This window comes from Phyllobates terribilis, unplaced genomic scaffold (genome assembly GCF_046119375.1).
Source record: "Phyllobates terribilis strain yellow unplaced genomic scaffold, ASM4611937v1 Scaffold_4__5_contigs__length_816908805, whole genome shotgun sequence".
Classification (NCBI taxonomy): domain Eukaryota; kingdom Metazoa; phylum Chordata; class Amphibia; order Anura; family Dendrobatidae; genus Phyllobates; species Phyllobates terribilis.
The window spans coordinates 229,446,141-229,464,008 of record NW_027362764.1 but is presented as its reverse complement, the minus strand read 5'-3'; the positions used below and the strand labels follow the sequence as shown (position 1 = coordinate 229,464,008).

The window sequence follows — 17,868 nt, the reverse complement described above, 5'->3', positions numbered from 1 at the left end:
CAGTTATGTTTCAGAACGGCTAATCAGCTGAAACGTTGCAAGGGCTGAACAAATGAAGGCTTAAAAAGGGGCATTCCCATCTCCAAGACCCTATCCCAACATGTAGTAGGTGTAATAATAATAACATTTGCAAATACCTCCAATTAGAAATGTAGTATAGTTTTTCTGATTCACTATGTGTCTTTCCTGATGTGCAGACATTGCAGAAGCTTAGGTATCCTTGGTTACGACCACTGATATAGTAATCGTTAGTTAGCTAGTTCCTAGTGGTCATAACCATGGACGCCTAAGATCCTGCAATTCCTGAACATGAGGAAAGAGACACAGCAAATCAGAAAAACTATACTACATTTCTAATTGGTGGTACATGCTAATATTATTACTACACCTATTACATATTGGGATAGGATCTTGGAGATGGGAATACCCCTTTAATTTTGGTGGGGTGCCTCATTCTCAATGATTGGATGGATGCAGTCAGAATAAATCTATAATTAAGTCTTAATGTCCTATTTTTATGAATACACATAATAATGTATATTACCAATCATTATAGGTTTATTAACCCTCCATACACTAGGGTCATTAAAAGCTTACAAAAAGTGAATGGAGATAAGAATAATCTGGTGTCCTTTTTGCCCACTTACGTTGTGGGTTTATAGTGAGTGATCCTCAGAGCATATCTAGATTTAGCTGTTAGGCCATTCATTTCATTCTTATGATTTCAAGCAAATGAAGTTAAAGCCCCGTTTTATGAAATAAAAGCTTATTAGCCTATGATGCAAACATGATTATTTCATTCACCGAAAGCAAGCAAGCGATCTTGATTAAAGGGAGGAATTTAACAACGTACTTAACGGGAGTCAGTCATCCCCAAAATGCATTTTAAACTAGCCATACAGTGTTGTTGGGGACTTCGGCCCTATAACAACCATACTGGCACTGTACTGAGAAAATAATTTTTAATTTGCATGCAAAGGAGGAGGATTTGGTACACTCTTGGCGTGGACAAGAGTTTGGGGCACCGTTACTCACCCTCTGCTTCTGATTGACAATACTCACTTTCCAGAGCGAGCACTCTCTGAACGCTGCTAGCGTGGGAGCGTGCTCTCCACCCTTGTCTCCTTTCTTCTGACGCTGCTTGCTACACTAATACACCTGGAAGTGCAGTGAGTGGCATCAGAAGAAAGGAGGCAAGAGGGAAACAATGCGGGGCAGCACACACGCCAGCAGCATTCAGACAGTGCTCGCTCTGGGAAGTGAGAAGTGTCAATCAGAAGTGGAGGAAGGTCCCACTATGCAAATGAGGAGAAGTAACGGTGCACCAAACTCTTGGTCACACCAAGGGTGCACCAAAGCCTCCTTAATTGCAGCTTTAATATATCCTGTAGTCAGAACTAACTACACTGCTAAACATCTCTGAAGTCTGTAAGATATATTTATAACCGTGATGGGAACAACAAATCAAGAAAAGATTTAAAAATATATGAAAAGCACTCAAACTAGACTAATAGATAAAAAATGTAGAGGTCCTGCAGCTTGTCTCCATAGTTTGTATAAAAATGTTTCTAAACTTCCCTCCTGATACAAGAAAAAATTGAAATATCCTACACTAAGGCTTTTCACTATAAAGTAGAAGAATAACGAAATAACCTGGAACACTATACCTTGTGGTGGACTAAAATCCTCATTTACAATTTTCTCTATCAATTCTGAGAAGCTTTCAGAGAAAAACGGGGGTCGCCCTGCAATAAAATGAATGGACGTTAAAATGTTAGAACACAAAGAGGTAAAGTTTTCAAATGGTGGTTAAGATAGTGGCAAAAGCTGTCCATAAACCTTCATACAAGCCAGGCAAAAATATAATCTATAGTAGCCCAACATCTATAGTAGCCCAACATCTGTAATAGAAGTAAATGAGTGTCAGGCATATCTGATTGCACCATGGCCGATCCTTTGCATCTCCCAGCTCTGTGCGGCAGTGGCTTATTCTCTTCTCTTTATTCTCATTTTTTTCTGACCAACTTGCGGTTCTCGTTTGGCCTGTGAAATGTCCTATACTTCATCAGTTAAGGTGACAACTTGCTGTTCGCTGCCTTAACTAGTAGCTGGGCTTTTATTAACAGAGCACGTAAGTTTGGTACGACCGCTGTGGGAGAGGGCGATCCCAATTATAATTGAAAGGGAAAAAACGTTAATATTACACATGTTTATAGCATTTGGACTAACACTTCTTCTCCCTGTAATAAATGAAAGGTACAATATATCATATAAAATGTATACATATGCCTATTCGGCTCTCATACAAAAGATCAAGATACAAAAAAACTGTTCATTGCAACTTACCAGTGAACATTTCATAAAAGATACATCCTAAAGACCAAAGATCGCTTGATATGGAGAAATCTGCTCCCTTAATTATTTCTGGGGCGGCATAAACTGGAGATCCTATAAAAAAAAAAAAAATATATATATATATATATATATATATATATATATATATATATATATATATATATATATATATATATATATATATATATATATATATATATATATATATATATATATATATATATATATATTACATTCACTACAGTGCAAAATACAGATAACAGCTAGAAAAAAAATTCCCTTTCGGGGGGAGTTCAGACTAGTGTTGGGTGCATATGCCAGCTTTGTGGCCAGAGCAGGAGCCAGCTGCCATTAAAGTTGCCTGTGCAGTCACAGAGCCGTGTACAGACCCATAGACTTACTATTGAGCCTATAAACCGCTTAGTGAACGCAGCTCATACAGGAGCAGCGCACTTCAGGGCTGTGTTCTGACCAATTGGTGGGTGTCTCAGGACCTGGAACCCAACCGATTAGCAGCACAATACTGAGCCTATAATAAATATTTATGCTCAAAAGTTTACATACTACGGCAGAATTTTTCCTTTCTTGGCCGTGTTTCAGGGAATATGAATGATAACAAAAAACTTTTTCTCCACTCATGGTTATTGGTTGGGTGAAGCCATTTATTGTCAAACTACTATGTTTTCTCTTTTTAAATCTTAATGACAAGCAAAAACATCCAAATGACCCTGATCAAAAGTTCACATACCCCAGTTCTTAATACCATGTATTGCCCCCACTAACATTAATTGTTTGATCAGGGTCATTTGGATGTTTTTTGTTGTCATTAAGATTTAAAAAGAGAAAACACAGTAGTTTGACAATAAATGGCTTCACCCAACCAATAACCATGAGTGGAGAAAAGTTTTTTGTTATCATTCATATTCTCTGAAACAAGGCCAAGAAAGGAAAAATTCTGCTGTGGCGTTTAAACTTTTGAGCACAACTGTGTGTATATATATAAATTATTAAAGTTATATACATGATGTAATGGTCTATCAGGAGAGAAAAAAAATCATGGAAGACATTCAATGGCCCATAATACAAATAAGTACAGTGACATCCAGGATGTATTACGGTTATACAGCGCACGTGTACAGGAAAATAATTTTTATTATATCATGTAGTGAATACCATTATTACATATAAATACCCATAGTATCAGGGACATTGAGTCCTCCACACAGCCCGATACATAATGGGCAAGAAGTGCACTTAATGTTGACTTTTGCACTTTACGGTGAGCTATCTGGGTATTAACAGTAAATGTAACAATGATATTCACTATGTGATAATAAAATACTACTTTATGATCTTATGTTCTTCTTTGGACACAGACACATTTGAACATTTAGTGGGCATAAAAGATTAAATAAGCCCTACTTACCTATACATTGCCATGTCATACCTGCATCAATGACGATGCGTTCATCACTTATGATATTAATACAGCCAAGCATTAACCTCAGCGGTCATATGGCATATTAGCCAGTGTGACCGCCGACGTCAGTGACTGGCTGCAGTCAGATGATTGATGGGCGTGAAGCCATCAGTAATGGAGATCACCAGAGCTGTGGGGTATTAAATACTAAGGAAATAGTTATTTAGTATATTGTACAAATTCCTGGTCTTGGATTGTTTTTCACAAGTCCTTTAAATTCCATCAGTTTTCAATAATTAGAAAACCTAGGCCACTTATTCACCTTTAATGCGGTTCCTCAGGTTTCGCCGCGGTGTAGATTCTCCAGTATCACCTGAACTTTCCTCTGATCCAACCATTGCAAAAAACTCTTCGAGATTTTCACCATCTGCCTTTGAGAAGCTGAAGTTAGTTAGCTTTAAGGTGCCAGGTCCATCCAGCAGAATCTTACCAGACAAAAAAAAAAAAAAAACAAATTATATAATATACTGTATTAAATATGTATTTTATTTTAGCTTTTATTGTTCAATTTATTTAATTCAAATATAATTATATATTAGAATATATAATAGACAATAAAAGCTTAAAATGACCTATAGGCCTGGGATGAACAGGGCTTTTAGAAAGTCTGATTGGCTTCTTATCACATAAAATCATGACGCGAGCTTGTAGCACAGTATTACACAGTATTACAGCCATGTCACATCAGGCCAACACATTAACCCTGCCAACACAGCGTTTACACTGGGATTGCCCGTACTCTTAAGAGGATCTAAATACCAAATACTACACCCCTGTATTGTGGCTCTATATAGCATTAAAAAGAAAGTCAGATCTATATGTGATGGAAATTTCAGTGTGACATTCTATAAATCTGATATGTTTTTGGCACATCTGGTCACATAAAAATCCAATAAGGGTGTTGTTTGGATCCTGAATATACTGTCCACAGTGCTTTATGGCCCCCTGCAGGAAAATAGAATTAGACTTACCGGTAATTCGGTTTCTAATAACCCTCCACGACAGCACCAAAGGAGGATGTCACCCGACCCTAATAGGGACAGGAAACAAAAGAGGTCAGATAGCCCCTCCCTCATCCTACCTCCAGTGTTTTTATAAAGGACCACACAAGTATGGATGCTTCAAATTATATTTATTCTTATTCAAATTAAATGATTGGCTAACCAAGCCTGGGAGGGAATTACCAGTGCTGTCGTGGAGGGTTATTAGAAACCGAATTACCGGCAAGTCTAATTCTATTTTCTCCAATAACCCGCCATGACAGCACCAAAGGAGGAGTACCAAAGACTCATGCTCAGGGAGGGACAATGGCCTGAAGCACTTTCCGCCCAAAGGCCAAGTCCTTAATGGACATTAAATTAAGTTTGTAATGTTTGGTAAAGGTATAGACCGAGGACCATGTAGCAGCTCTACATATCTGCTCGAGGGAAGCGTTAGCCTTCTCTGCCCAGGAGACGGACATGGCTCTAGTAGAGTGTGCCTTCAGATTTTCTGGTGGTGAGATATACTGGATCTGATATGACTCCACAACTGCCTTCTTGATCCAAGTAGAGATGGTAACTTTTGAGACTTTCTTTCCTCCGTTTTGACCAGATGGCTGAATAAAGAGGTTCTGATCCTTCCTCTAGGCCTCTATCTTTTGGAAGTAGTGAAGAACAACCCGTCTTACATCCATAGAATGGAATTATTCTTCTTCTCTTTTATTTTTTGGGTTCTGACAGAAGGAGGGCAGAATTATCTCCTATGATCTATGACAGTCTGAGACCACTTTTGGTAAGAAAGATGGGTCCAGTTGTAGAATAATCCTATCATCCAGGATTCTCAAACACGGGTCATTCACTGAGAAGACCTGGATTTCTCCCACTCTCCTGGCAGTGGTAATTGCTACTAGAAAAGTTGATTTCCAGGCTAACTTATCCAGCTCTATTGAGGCCAAAGGTTCAAAAGGTGGTAGTATCAGACCTTCAAGGACGATATTAAGATCCCAGGAGTGAACGTGGTGGATTATTCTGTGACGCAGACGAGTAGCTGCCGTCATGAACCTTTTTACCCATCGATGTTCGGCTAGGCTTTGGTTGAAATAGGCACTCAGCGCTGCGATCTGTACCTTGAGGGTGCTGTGCCCAAGGCATTTTTCCAGCCCCTCCTGTAGAAAATCCAAGATCTGGGTCATGTCAGGATGCCGAAGATCTGGCATATTTGGTTTATACCATATTAGGAAGGTCTTCCATATCTTGATGTATATGGAGTTTGTTATTTGTTTCCTACTTCTTTGTAGGGTATGAATTTCTCGGTCTGAGAGCCCTTTGGCTTTTAGGATTGTGAACTCAGAAGCCAGGCCGCTAGATGAAAGTTCTCTGGATCTGGATGAAGTATTGGACCCTGATGGAGAAGGTTTTTGATTGCTGGTAGAATGAGGGGGCCTTCTATGCTTAGACTGTTTAGTGCACAGAACCAGCTCCTTTTGGGCCAAAGTGGAGCTATCAAGATTATCTTGACCTCCTCGGTCCTTACTTTCAGTAAGGTCCTGGGTAGCAATGGAATTGGGGGAAAAGCGTAAGCTAGATGGAAACGCCATGGGTGAGCGAATGCATCTATCCCCAGGCATACGTCGTCCGGATCTAGGGAGAAGTATTTTTCTGCCTTGGTGTTTTGGCGTCTTTCAAAGAGGTCCACCTCCGGATGACCCCATTGTCTGGTCAGCATGTGGAAAATGTCTGAGTCCAGTTCCCATTCCCCAGGATGGATATTTCTTCTGCTCAGAAAATTGGCCTGGATGTTGTCTGAGCCTTCTATGTGCAGACCTGATAAGGAACGAAGAGCTCTTTCCGCCCAGAAGAATATTCTTGCTGAGATACTTTTTAGCTACGGTAGTCATGTTGTCTGAATAGACTTTTACGTGTTTGTCCGCAATGATTGGAGCCGATGTTTTGAGTGCCTCCTCCACTGCCTTTAATTCGCGGAAGTTGGAGGATCTCCTGCTGATCTCTTCTTTCCAGACCCCCTGGAAGGGGGTTTGGGCGACAACGGCTCCCCATCCCGTCTTGCAGGAGTCTACGTGACTGTTGTCAGAGGGGACTGAGACCATGGAACCCCTGTTCTTAGGTTTCTTGGGCTGAGCCACCATGACAGGGATGTTTTCACATAATGAGGGATCGGGATCTTATTGTTGAGGGAGTCTGGGGATCCGTCCCACTGTGCGAGAATATGGGTTTGCAATATCCTGGTGTGAGCTTGAGCCCAGGCTACTGATTGGATGCAGGTTGTCATGGAGCCGAGGGCTGACATGGCAAATCCTAGGGACACCTTGTTCAGGGTCTTCAGCTTCGATATCTTGGATCTCAAAAGTATCTGCTTGTCCTTTGGTAAGAAGGAGGTTTGTCTGGCGGAGTCTAATAGAACACCCAGGAACGTTTTTTCTGTGGCAGGGACCAGGTCTGATTTTTGATGATTTATCAACCAGCCTAGGGTGGTCAGGATTTGGATTGTTCTTTGCAGATCTTCCTGGATTGATGCCACCGAGGGACTTACTAGCAAGAAGTCGTCGCGGTAGGGAATGATGCAGATTTTCTCCTTTCTTATAGAAGCCACTACTTCTGACATAATTTTGTTAAATATTCTTGGTGCTGAGGATATTACGAACGGCAATACGTTGAATTGAAAATGTAACGTTTGATCCTCTTGAACCACCGCAAACCTTAGAAATTTCCGGTATGTTGAATGTATAGGGACGTGGTAGTATGCGTCCTGTAAGTCGATGGTTGCCATTACATATCCTTGTCTTATCAAGGGAACTGCTGATCTGATGGACTCCATTTTGAATCTTCGGTAGATGATGTATTGGTTTAAGGGTTTCAGATTTATTATTATTCTGTAAGTGCCATTTGGTTTTCTTATCATAAACAGGCATGAATAGTGGCCTGTTTGTCTTTCTGTTTTTGGGATCGGTGAAATTGCCCCCAATGATAACAGATTTCTTAGGCCGGACATCAGAGCAGTTTTTAATCTCGTGGAGGCTAGACAGGTTATTCTCACTTTCTTTGGTGGATATGAGGAGAATTCGAACTTCACCCCCTCTTGAATTGTTTTTAAGACCCAGTGACTGGAGCAAATCTTTTGCCATTGGGGAAGGTATCTCATTATTCGTCCCCCTACTGCTCTGGCGTTACCGCTTCTGTTGTCGCTGTCCTTTTGGGAAAAAAATATTCCTATCCCCCCCCCCCCCCTCCCCCTTTGGGGTAGCTCCATCGACCGAACTTCCCTTCCCCCTTGTACTGGGGATTCTGCTCCCGAGGGGGGCGAAAGGGGGTCTTCCTGTAGTTTCTGGGTCCAGGCAGGGATTTCTTTTTATCAGCCGCCTTCTCCAGGAGGTCGTCGAGGGCCTGGCCAAACATATATTCTCCCCTGAAGGGAATGGAACAAAGTTTTATTTTAGAGGCCACATCACCGTTCCACGATTTCAGCCATAATGCTCGCCTTGTGGAGTTCGATAGGACTGCTGCCCTGGCAGTTACCCTCACAGATTCTGCTTAAGCACCCGCCAGAAAGTCAATGGCCTTCTGCAGTAAAGGTAGGGAAGCTTGTATCTCCTCTCTGGATATGCCCATAGCCAGATGCTCTTCAAGCTGGTTGAACCATCTTCACATGCATCGTGCAACACACGTGGAGACTACTTTTGTGTTCAAGAGGACTGCTGATGTTTCCCAGGATCTGAGAAGGCTGTCCATCTTGCGGTCCAGAGTATCCTTTCGTTGCTACAAATCCTCAAATGGCAATACTGTCTTTTTAGCGACTCTTGCCACTTGAATATCAACCTTAGGTATCTCGGTCCAACATTTTGAGGTTTCTTCATCTACTGGAAACCTGTCCTTCAATTCTGCTGGTGCATTGAGTTGTCTTTCAGGATTTTCCCATTCGTCCAGGATTAGATCCTGAATGTTTCTATGTATCGGGAACACCATCTTTTTCTTTGAGCGGAGACCACCGAACATCTCTTCCTGGACTGATCTAGTGGGCTTCTCTTCTTCCACTTCCATCGTTCTTCTTACTGCTGTTAGGAGATCTTCCATAAATTCCATTGAGAAATAATATTTCTTATTTCCCAGACCTTCCTCTGCTGGGCTAAGTTCACCTTCCTCTATAAGGTCTTCTGGAAGGGATATTTTGTCCTGGGAGTCCGAGTCTCTTTTTTCTTCCAGGGAAATTTTCCTCTTTTTAGCCTTTGGAGGCGAATCAGAAGTGGATAGGGAAAAGGAGGCCAATGAAGACTGAACCTCCTGACGGACTATCCCCTTGATCTAGTCTATGAGGGACGGCTGCTCTTCCCTAATAATTTTCTCCGTGCATTTCTGGCATAAATATTTTTTGTTTGAAGAAGATAGTTTTTTTTTGAACATATAGCACACTTCCGGCTAGATTTATTTCCTGGTGCAGGATCCTTGTCACCCTAAAAAAGAGGGAGAAGGGTAATTAATGTGTCAATTCTAACCTGCACCTAGGAAAGGACCTCCAGTGCTAGACTTACTGGGACTGGAATTGCGCTGGGCTCCGCAGACATGGAGAAGATAGATTCCTGACCATCCAGTGTATAAAAATACAAAAACGGATTAGGTCCTACCTTAGATGTCTTCTGTCCAGGGCTCTTATATCTTTCCCTGGGGAGAGGGGTGGGAAGGCTACTCCCCCTTGGTCCAATTGGTGAAGCAGGAACACCTGCGATTACCTGCGGGATTATTTGATTTATTTATTTATTTATTTTTTTTGTGCCCAGAGGATGTCCCTAAACGGACCGGAAGTGACCCTCTTTCGGCATCCCACGTCACTTTCCAGCCATTTTCAGGCTACTGCGTTCCAGGGTGGAACGCACACCGGAAGTGACGTCATCAGCGGTCCGGGTCACTTCCGGGATCCAGCGCGCGTGTCTCCAATATGAAGACTGCCGGAGGCCGCCTTGAGAGGGGGGAGGAGCTGGGCTGGAGAGCTTGAGGAGGCCTCCAGCCCGACACCCACCGGACCTTACCCGCAGGTGCAGACTCGGCGGGTATGGCGGTCCCGAGTCCCGGAGGAGACGGGAGCAGCATAAGGGGAGGAGGAGGGGGAACTGCCCGGTCCCAGCTGCCCAGCTTAAAGGTATGCGGGGTGTCTGCCGCCGGCACAGAGCACCCTGGATGACCTCTTCATCCCAATAGGGACAGGAAAAACACTGGAGGGAGGGGCTATGTGACCTCTTTGTGTTTCCTGTCCCTATTAGGGTGGGGTGACATCCTTCTTTGGTGCGGTCGTGGGGGGTTATTGGAGAAAATACAATTGTGGCATATGTACATGCGTGCTGTATTGTGGGCAACTTGTGCACCTCACTGAGCCATACAGAGAGCACTATGGGTTCGCACATGGTCATACGCACATCGGGGCACTGTGTACATGAAGGATGTGTCTGAGCAGAATGACTGGATACTGGTGTAAAAATGCCACATGCCAACTACACATTTAAATCGCTTGTATACTGCTTAATTTATCATTATTTCAATGCTCTTGACAGAAAACTAATTAAATCAGTGTAATATTCCCTCAAATCATTTCCCATAAAGAAGAAACGAAAGCAGATTTTGTCCATGACCTTCCCAGGAACCTTATATAGAGGTCCAGTTAGAGCGACCTCTGGGATAATCTGCATGTCCGTTCCCATGCACAGTGCCAGTATTAAGAAGAAAGAAACTCCAGCTGAATATAGTGAAACCTCTTTGAGATGACCACCCAAAATTACTTTTAAAAATTGGTCTTCTGGGAGGGGGATGCATGAATTGGTATTCTCAATGAAGATGTCCAGCATCTATACTATATGGTTGAACTGAAAATTTGTTAAAGGAAATTTGATCTGGATAAGAGGGTGGTCTTCTTAAAAGGGAATCTGTCACCACGTTTTTGCTAAGTAATCTGAGAGCAGCATGATGTAAGAGCAGAAACCCTGATTCCAGCATTGTGTCACTTACATGGCTGTGTTTTGTTTTTTAAATAAAACACTGATTGTATCAGCAGGAGATTATCACTACAGGACAACTGGCCTTGAGCATCATAGTCCAACCACTCCCCAGCATTAACTTAGCAGCTTTCTATCAAAAGCTATTGTACACAGAAATCTGCCAATCAGTGGTGTGAGCGGGGTTATACACAGCTCAGCATTCAGTGCTCTGATATCATCAGTTTTCTCTACTGAAGTTTAATCACAACTGCTACACCCATTAAACTAAGTGACACATCACTGGAATCAGGCTCTCTGTCCCTACGTGCTGCTCAAAGATTACATTGCAACACCTGCTGACAGATTTCATGTAAGAAATTTTCATTCTATTATCAATTTCATGCCTTTATACTCCATGTTGTCGTGTCGGGAAGTAAATCATTCCAGCAAATTAACAAATTGAGAAATGAGCCACTTCTATCTATAACCCTTGCCTCCTGAACTTGTCATTCACTTTGGAACAGCTCAAATCCGTCTTGGTCACAGAATGACGGACTCCCCTCACAGTGAAATGTCAGGTTACACAGCCTATTCAAAGCTTTATAAAGGAGAAGAGCAGAGCCATACATAAATACAGAAACACATTGTGCTGCAGATTTCTTGCAAGTATATTAACTTGTGTCAGTGTTGAATGCACAGATACACTGCTCATAATTATTACATAATATTCTCCATGCCTCTGCTGCTTCTATCGAAGACATTATAGCAGCTTGTCTCCTCCCACCAGCTCAGAGCCAATTGCAAATTAGATAGAATCCCTGCTGCAAGGAAACCTTGTGAAAACACAGGATACAAGTCATATAAAGACCAGAAAAAGTGTTATTTCGCATGTCAACACAAAGCACAGCTTATTACGATAAAAAAGTTACTTGATAGTATAGTTAGCCTTTAAAGGAAACCTGTCACCTCGGATAATGCTATTAACCTGCAGGTATAGGGTTAATCTGCAGGTAAATAGTGTTAGGAAGCTACACCGCTGCCATACTGAAAGTGTGACTCCAGGTAGAAAATGAAGATTATTCCTCCTGGGAGCGCCGGCTTTTAGTCATAGAGGCGTGCACGCAGGAGCTAGAGTCACAGCTCACAGCACTGATGAACTGCAGAGCTGGAGGTCAAAGTGCCGGGATGCTGTGAGTGGAGACTGTGTTGCACCGCCACACTAGTATGACTGAAAACTGGCAGCGCCTGGAAGGAATAAAGTTTATTTTCTCCTGATAGTCGCGCTTTCAGTAGGGCACCTTTCTAACGCTATTAACCTGCAGATTAACCTTATATCTGCAGATAAATTGCGTTATCAGACAGGACAGGTTCACTTTAATATTATTTTATGGTGATACGAGAATAGCATCTGTGGGTAAACCATTACTTGCAGGTGCCAGCTGTATTTTTCATGCAGAAAATGGATACTCCGGTTTTATGAACAAAGTGTCATGCACGCAGGTGGCTCACGTTGTTAGAACCTTGCTGTTAGGTTTTTTTTCCTTTGCTGGTCACATGACCTTGTTGGCCTATTTAATCCTGCTCCGCCCTTCTGGCTTTGCTGGACTTCATTGTATATCTACTTTCTAGCTAGCCTGTGCTCTGTATCTAACTCTGTTAGTTTGCTTGGTCTACGGACCTCTAGGTTCTATCTATTTTGTTTGTTCGTCTGTCTGCTGCTATTTCTGTTAGGAGGTGTCCCATATTCCTCCCAGTCCTTAGTACTTGTAGGGATTCCCTCCCCAAATCTATAGGTCTCCGTACAGACTAGATTAGGACTTTAGCAGGTCTGATCGCAGGATCAGGTTCCCTGTTACATCGTAGGGATTCAGCTGAGTCTTATAGTAGGGACAGATCTCCTCTCTTTCCTTAGCTTTGGTAGCAGAACATAACAGTAAGTCCAGCCTGTAAATTCTCTAAGGAAAGATTTTTTTTTGTTCCATCATGGTGTCGGTTCAGGATTTGGCTAAACACCTGCAGGGACTCTCTCTGGAAGTGGCCGAGCTCCGTCAGCACGTGAGTAACTGTCCTGGAGCATATTTCTTGGAGCCTAAGGTATGTTTGCCGGATTTATTTTTTGGTGAACATCGAGAATTTTTTTCATTTAAAAATGCTTGCTTATTGTATTTTCGTTTGAGACCCAAGTCCTCTGGGGATGAATCCCAGCGCGTAGGGTTCATAATGTCACTTTTGCGCAAAGAGCCTCAGGAGTGGGCCTTTTCTTTGCAACCTAGTGATACATGCTTCAGATCAGTGGATAGTTTTTTTTCTGCTTTAGGACTATTATATGATGATCCTGACCGTGTGGCATCAGCTGAGACTGAGTTGAGACGTTTAAAACAAGGATCAGGTAATATGGAAAAATATTGTACACATTTTCGTCGTTGGTCCACTCAAACAGGGTGGAACGATTCTGCTCTGAAAAGTCTATTTCTTGCTGGGCTCAGTGAAAAGGTTAAAGACCTGCTAATTGCTTATCCTACACCTGAGGATTTGCAACAGGCTATGCAATTAGCTATACGGGTGGACAGAAGACTGCGTGCTAGGGTTAATGAGAGCAAATCCTCTGCTATGTCAGTTTCTGGTTATGATAATGTGTGTACTAACAGTGGTGAACCGATGGAGATTGGATCGGTGGCACCTCGCTCTCAAGAAAAACACCGTCGTTTTTCAGAAGGCTTGTGTTTCTATTGTGGAAAATCTGGTCATTTGATTAAAGGCTGTGAGCTTCGTATGAAGAAAGAAAAAAAAATGGTCAGTCACGCCCGTATTGCCTGTTTAAATTCCAAGGGTATATTTTTAGCTGCTTCCACGATTGCTCAGGAAAAATTAATGGAATTTCGGGTGTTTGTTGATTGCGGGTCTACACTGAATGTTATTGATGGGGGATTCGTGGAAAAACTCAATTTAAAACCTGAACCTTTATCATCCCCCATTGCTGTGGTTTCTGTGGATGGCTCCCCTTTGAAGAATATTACTCTCAAGGTCAGTGAATTTCCTCTCACTATTAATGGTGTTCACCATGAGAAATTGGATTTGGTAGTGTTGAATAACTTGCCTTCTCCAGTAATATTGGGTTTGCCCTGGTTAAAATTTCACAATCCTGTACTGGATTGGTCTACCAGTGAAATTAAATCCTGGAGCCATAAATGTTATGACAAGTGTTGTAACGGGCGTATTGCAGCTTTGGATAGGGGAGAATTGCCTGTTCCTATTCAGGATTTTTGGAGAGTTTTTTCTGAGAAAGAATCCCAGGTTTTGCCTCCCCATAGAGACTATGATTGTTCTATTGAATTTGTCCCTGGAGCGACTCTTCCTAAAAGTCGTTTATTTAACCTTACTATTCCTGAGAGGAAGGCTTTGGAGGAATACATACAGACAAGTTTGGCCGCCGGTCACATTAGGCCCTCTAAGTCTCCTGTGGCGGTTGGATTTTTTTTTGTAAAAAAAAAGGACGGCGGTTTACGTCCTTGTCTGGATTTTCGTGAGATTAACAAAATTACGGTACGCAATCCTTACCCACTGCCATTGATTCCTGATCTGTTTAACCAGTTATTGGGGGCCAAGTGGTTCTCTAAAATTGACCTTAAGGGGGCATACAATCTGTTGCGCATGAAGGAGGGTGATGAATGGAAGACTGCTTTTAACACTCCTGTGGGTCATTTTGAGAATCTGGTTATGCCTTTTGGTCTTACTAATGCTCCTGCATTTTTTCAGAATCTGATTAATGACATCCTTAGACCTTTGATCGGTAAAAATGTGGTTGTGTATTTGGATGACATTTTGATTTATTCGCCAGATCTGGAGTCTCATTGGCGGAGCGTGCGTGAGGTATTACAGTTATTAATGGACAATTCGCTTTTTGCTAAGCTGGAGAAATGTGAGTTCGCTGTACAGAGAATTAGTTTTTTGGGCTACATTATCTCCAGCAAAGGTTTTGAGATGGATCCGGTTAAGGTTCAGGCTGTGCAGGAATGGCCTAGGCCTATTGGTTTGAAATCAATACAGAGGTTTTTGGGTTTCGCCAATTACTATAGAAAATTCATAAAAAATTTTTCTAGTATTGTCAAACCTCTGACTGATCTCACCAGGAAAGGTGCTGATGCGGTTCAGTGGTCTTCTGAGGCCATTGAAGCTTTTGTGTATCTCAAGGAGAGGTTCACCTCTGCTCCCATCCTTATGCAGCCTGATGTTACTAGGCCGTTTTTGGTTGAGGTTGATGCTTCCTCTGTGGGGGTTGGCGCAGTATTGTCTCAGGATAACGGGGATGGATTACATCCCTGTGCATTTTTTTCAAAAAAATTTTCGGAGACTGAATTGAATTACGATATTGGTAATCGGGAATTATTGGCTATTAAACTCGCATTTGAACACTGGCGCCACTTCTTGGAAGGTGCGGAATTTCCCGTTCAGGTTCTTACGGATCATAAAAATCTGATATATCTTGACGCTGCCAAGCGCCTGAATGCCCGTCAGGCTAGGTGGGCACTGTTTTTCTCGCGGTTTAATTTCTCCGTTACTTACATCCCTGGTACTAAGAATGTTAAGGCGGATGCCTTGTCTCGCAGTTTTTCTCCCATAGTCGGTGCTGAGAAAGAGGAAAACATTTTACAAGAAGGTGTTGTGATAGCTGCTTTAGACTCCGTTTTGGAAGATGAGATTCTTAAAGCTCAGGAGAATGCCCCATCTAACACTCCTCATGGGAGGTTGTTTGTGCCTGGGACCTTTAGGAGAGATTTGTTTGTTGAGTGTCACGAATCTCGGTTGGCAGGTCATCCCGGAATCTCTGAGACCAAGAGACTGGTGGGTCGCAGTTTTTGGTGGCCTGGATGGCAGAAGGAAGTCATTAAGTGGGTGCGCCAATGTACTATATGTGCTAGATCTAAGTCCTCACATACTCCTGCTGCGGGGTTGCTTTGTCCTTTGGAGGTCCCCAGTGCTCCTTGGACACATTTGGCTATGGACTTTATAACTGACCTTCCCCCCTCTGAGGGTTTTACTGTCATCTGGGTGGTCGTGGACCGTTTTAGCAAGATGTGTCACTTGGTTCCCTTCGTCAAACTGCCCTGCGCTAAAACTCTCGCTAAGGCCTTTGTCAAGGAAATTGTCAGACTTCATGGCGTTCCTACTGACATTGTTTCTGATAGGGGTCCTCAGTTCGTGGCTCGTTTTTGGCGTGCCTTTTGTGACAGGTTGGGAATTCATTTGTCGTTTTCGTCCGGATATCATCCTGAATCTAATGGCCAGACAGAAAGGAAAAACCAGGATGTTGAGCAGTTCTTGCGTTGTTTTGTGGCAGACAATCAAGAGGGGTGGTCTGAGTTTCTGCCACTTGCCGAATTTGCTCTGAACAATCATACATCTTCTTCTGCTGGTTGTTCGCCTTTTTTTTGTTGTTCTGGGAGACATCCGTCGTTTGGGTCGTTCTCCAAGTTGGGATCTGCCGTGCCTGAGGAGGAGAATTTTTCCGGTGATTTGGAAAGAGTTTGGACGGATGTGCGTGGTAATCTTCAGGAGGCCAACAGAAAATCTAAAGACTACTTTGATAGGAAACGACAGGAGGTTTTGTTCGCTGTTGGTGACATGGTTTGGTTGTCCTCTAGGAATCTGCGGTTGAGGATTCCTTCTAAGAAATTGGGTCCCAAGTTTGTAGGGCCCTTTAAGGTGCTTCAGGTTGTCAACCAATCTGCTGTTAGGTTGGAGGTTCCTACCTCCTGGAGAATTAATCCGGTCTTTCATGTCTCTCTGTTAAAAAAAGCTGTTGTGTCGGATGGTGACGCCTCTGCCTCTGTTCCTCCGGTGGTGGAGGACGGGGAATATGAAATTTCTCGCATCCTTGACTCTAGACGGTATAGAGGTAGTTTGCAGTATCTTGTGGCCTGGAAAAGTTTCGGACCCGAGGATAACTCTTGGGTGAGGTCAGATGATGTTTCCGCGTCCAGACTTATCAGAGCGTTTCACAGGAGATTTCCTGATAAGCCTGGTCCTAGGGGATCCGGAGGATCCTCTTAGAAGGGGGGGTACTGTTAGAACCTTGCTGTTAGGTTTTTTTTCCTTTGCTGGTCACATGACCTTGTTGGCCTATTTAATCCTGCTCCGCCCTTCTGGCTTTGCTGGACTTCATTGTATATCTACTTTCTAGCTAGCCTGTGCTCTGTATCTAACTCTGTTAGTTTGCTTGGTCTACGGACCTCTAGGTTCTATCTATTTTGTTTGTTCGTCTGTCTGCTGCTATTTCTGTTAGGAGGTGTCCCATATTCCTCCCAGTCCTTAGTACTTGTAGGGATTCCCTCCCCAAATCTATAGGTCTCCGTACAGACTAGATTAGGACTTTAGCAGGTCTGATCGCAGGATCAGGTTCCCTGTTACATCGTAGGGATTCAGCTGAGTCTTATAGTAGGGACAGATCTCCTCTCTTTCCTTAGCTTTGGTAGCAGAACATAACACACGTGGTTCGTGGAGCCACTGTGCCACGAGGCCGGGCTTACCTAGGAGGGGCATAGCTAAGCAGCTACCTGGTTTTTACTGGAGCTCCTGACGGTGGAGTCAGGCTTAAGCTGCAGGTAGCTGCCAGGTACCACTCCTAGGCAGTCCCCAGAAAAGCTGCTGCTGACCCCAAGGGTCAACTTGTAGACACGCACTGGTTTTGGAATAAAACGGTCAAAACAGGATACGGGCTCCGTTCAGACTACTCAGGTTCTGGATCCTTGGGCAGAACGGACACGGTAAGAGTCACAGACAGGGCTGGATTTGAATACTGGAACAGGCTTAAGACAGTACGGACTCTGGAACGCTAACCAGGACAGACGCTGGTGCTGGTTCAAATAACACCGGTGCAGCTTCGGGGTTCAGGTACCTCTAGTGCAGCTTCAGGCTACAGGGACTGCCAAGTGCAGATCAGGTTCAGGACCTGGCCACACAAGGACCAGGGGTTCAAACTCAAGCCCTGGCCACACAAGGACCATGGGTTCAGGTTCACATACTGACTACACAGGATACTAGGACAGGGGAGCTGGCAACATACAATCGCACACAC

The 17,868-nt window shown here is 43.2% G+C and overlaps 1 protein-coding gene across 7 annotated transcripts in view; it reads right to left on the bottom strand.

The window, feature by feature from the left end:
• The window catches only part of ULK4 (unc-51 like kinase 4), a 988,030-nt gene that overhangs the window by 903,142 nt on the left and 67,020 nt on the right, over nucleotides 1-17,868 (bottom strand). For all 7 annotated transcript variants that reach the window (XM_073678125.1, XM_073678126.1, XM_073678132.1 and 4 more), the window contains 3 exons: nucleotides 4,098-4,260; nucleotides 2,347-2,448; nucleotides 1,668-1,745 (listed from right to left, as the gene is read on the bottom strand). In XM_073678125.1, coding sequence (XP_073534226.1) covers nucleotides 1,668-1,745; nucleotides 2,347-2,448; nucleotides 4,098-4,260 — 343 coding nt within the window. The remainder of the gene's footprint in view (nucleotides 1-1,667; nucleotides 1,746-2,346; nucleotides 2,449-4,097; nucleotides 4,261-17,868) is intronic.